This window comes from Octopus bimaculoides, chromosome 22 (genome assembly GCF_001194135.2).
Source record: "Octopus bimaculoides isolate UCB-OBI-ISO-001 chromosome 22, ASM119413v2, whole genome shotgun sequence".
Lineage (NCBI taxonomy): Eukaryota > Metazoa > Mollusca > Cephalopoda > Octopoda > Octopodidae > Octopus > Octopus bimaculoides.
The window spans coordinates 37,038,115-37,041,447 of record NC_069002.1 but is presented as its reverse complement, the minus strand read 5'-3'; the positions used below and the strand labels follow the sequence as shown (position 1 = coordinate 37,041,447).

At 37.2% G+C, this 3,333-nt stretch overlaps 1 protein-coding gene across 1 annotated transcript in view; it reads left to right on the top strand.

The window, feature by feature from the left end:
* Positions 1–1,746: 1,746 nt before the first annotated feature.
* The window catches only part of LOC106877119 (nuclear hormone receptor HR96), a 73,866-nt gene continuing 72,279 nt past the window's right edge, over positions 1,747–3,333 (top strand). The window contains exon 1 of the mRNA XM_014925914.2: positions 1,747–1,819. Within this exon, the coding sequence (XP_014781400.1) occupies positions 1,805–1,819 (15 nt within the window). The 5' untranslated portion in view covers positions 1,747–1,804. The remainder of the gene's footprint in view (positions 1,820–3,333) is intronic.

Here is a 3,333-nt window from a genome sequence, read left to right as displayed (position 1 = left end):
AGATAGTTATGGCCAGTTTTAGTTTTACAGCATTCCTTCAGACCTTAATGGCTAGTGGACTATAACCTCTCTTCAGAGTGGAGAGAGAAAAGACTCAGAATGTTGGGGTTAGTAGCTGTGCTCTTAACCACTTGTCTATCCCTAGTTTCTGCATTGACCACCAGATAAGGGATTGGGAGACCCTGTAACAGGCTTTCTCCAAGTCAACCAAGGTCAAGTACAGAGGTTTATCTTTGGCTAAGTATTTCTCCTGCAGTTGTTTTACCAGAAATATAGCATCAGTGGTGCTTCTCCCTAGCACAAAACCAAACTGCATCTCATCTAGGCTAACTCTCCCCCTGGTTAGTTGGGCTATGATTCTCTTAATAACCTTCATCTCCTGATCCAACAATTTGATACCTCTGTAATTATTTCTAAGGCATCACCTTTACCTTTGTAGCAGTTGACTATGCTGCTGCTACAGCAGACATTGGGTATGACTCCTTCATTAATCACCTGATTTACAATATGGGTGACTAGACCATAACCCACACCACCAGATATTTTAATAATGGGATGGTTGAATGCATGAGTAGGGAGTAAGTACTTCACATGAATGCAAAGAGCTGGGGTGAAGGTGGTGCATTGACTGGTAAAACTGGGAAAAGAGAAGAGATGGGGAACAACAGAATAGCACTGATGCAGTGAGTAAAGAAGTGAGAGATAAGCATAAGCATAGCGCATGGAAAGAGGGAATGTGAGGAAGAGATGTAGTTTGGTTTGTTGGGGTTGGGAGTGTGAAAAGTTTTATTGTTACATGTGGATGGAACACATCTCTCTCTCTCTTATTCTTGATTACTGTCTTTTTCCTTTTCTCTTGCTATCTCTCCCTCTGAATGGGGAATCATATATTTCCTCTACAACGAGATACCTGTTTCTGTCCCTCCGTCAAACTCTAATCTATCATCACTTGGTACACGGCCACCTCCATCACCTCAAAGGTTCTTTGTCATGTGAGTTACTTGGTGACCCTGCCAATGCTGGTGCCATGTAAGAAGCATCCAGTCCACACTATAAGTTGGTTGGCGTTTGGAAGGGCATCCAGCTATAAAAACCATACCAAAACAGACATTGCTGGTGCTGGTGCCTTGCAAAAAGCATTGTCCACTCTGTAAGCTTGTTGGTGTTAAGAAGGGCACCCAACCGTAAAAGCCATGCCAAAACGGAGAGTGAAGTTTAGGGTAGTCTTCTGGCTTGCTGGCTCCTGTCAAACAGACCAACCCATGCCAGCATGGAAAAAAGACGTTAAATGATGATGATGTGTGTGTGTCTATATATATATATATGTGTGTGTGTGTGTATGTGTATGCACGTACATGTTAATGTTTTCATGTATGCAATGACTGTGTGCAATGACTGTGATAATTAGTATACACACACATACACACATGGTTCCTCGACATGTAATACTTACATGAAATATTTACACACACACACACACACACACACACACACACACATATATATATATATATATATATATATATATATATATACATATACAAAATGTAAACATTTATAACATTTATATTTATACATGTATGTATGAATCATGTATGTATTATATACACACACACACACACACATATATATATATATTTATATACATACATACAAAATGTAAAACATGTATATTTATATATGCATGTATGTATGAATCATGTATGTATAAGATAGGTGGAGGAACGATGGTGTCTAAGGAAGCTCACGTGTTCGTAAAGAGTTACCGGCCCTGATTAACCCAACACGCTTCAAGGTCGGAGCTATGGCTGGCAAAGAGGTAAGTTGGACGAGCAAGTCTTTTCACTGCAATCTAATCCACTCACACGGGCTTTCGGCTCTCTTTACGCTCATGGATCTTGATAGCTGGTTATTCATTATGCACATTATAACCCTTTGTTAACATTATCAAATCAGCTGTAGACTTTTAATTATTATTTTGTCTAAGTATTACAGAAATGAACAACAAAAACAAATAGGTTCTTCGTGTTTTTGTCTGTATGTGTGTGACTAGGTTGGTATATACGATGCTGTCTGATGTTTAATAGACTTATAAAGAGGTTTATAGATATACATCCGTTCGAAGACGGATAATACTTTGATCAAAGCTTTCCAATGCGAATTCAATCATCGATGTTTCGAACACATATTTATATTATTCTACACACACATATTTATGTATAAACTTGGTCATACGCATGTATGTGTATTATACACTCAGTGTGTGTGTGTGTAGTTAAAGTAAGTGGATCTTCGTTGATCGTCTTAGTTGATAGCTCAAGTAAATTGCCTACTCTATGTGTCTGTAAGTGGCCGAGTATTCCTCAGACACGTGTATCTTAACGTAATTGTAAAGTAGAACTATCGTCTAGTCATGTCCCGAGTGTTTAAGAAGTTCTCTTGACAATCATAAGGTCTTGGCTTCGTTACCACTATGTGACATATTGGGCAAGTGTCTTAATAACATAACCTCGGGGTGGGAGGGGGATGGTTTGGAAGTGAAAATGGGTTATGGAAACTATGTGGAAGCCCGTCGGAGAAGGAACTGTACCTGAAATTAAAAGCAGCCAGACTTGTTACACCCGACTGAGGAGCGTCTGTTTTGCTTCAGAAATTATGTTACGGATGTAATTGTTTGCGGAATACTCAACCGTTTGTAATGAGGAGGCAGTTCAGTTGATCAAATAACTGGAACTTCCATCTTAGAAACCAACGGAGAACCATTTATGATATATATACATTCTCTCTCTCTCTCTCTCTATATATATATATATATATATATATATATATACACATATATGTATGTACACACACAAATATACACATATGTAGAAACTGCACACAGTAAGAATAGTATAATTCTTGTAACAGTTGTCGTGTGATGAGTGGTAAATGCATCTGTGCATCTATCTATCTATCTATCTGTCTGTCTGTCTGTCTCTCTATATATATCAAACTTTATCTGTTCATCTATTTACATACATCTATCTAAATTTCTTTTATATTTTAGATCATACAAAAACACACACACATATACATACATACATATATATATACACGTATGTATATACATATATGTCATACACATGTAGATAGATAGATAATGTCTCCTAAATCTCAATACGAAATAAAACAAAAAAGAAAAAGAAAGAATACTAGAACATTATGTTATTGAGATTTTAATTCCAAGCAAGATTGACAATGTTTTTACTCCGTTCCCATAATGTTGTTGGTGCTTCATGCAATAATGGTAAAAAATCAAAGAAAACTCTACGAACAAGAGCCAGAAAATAC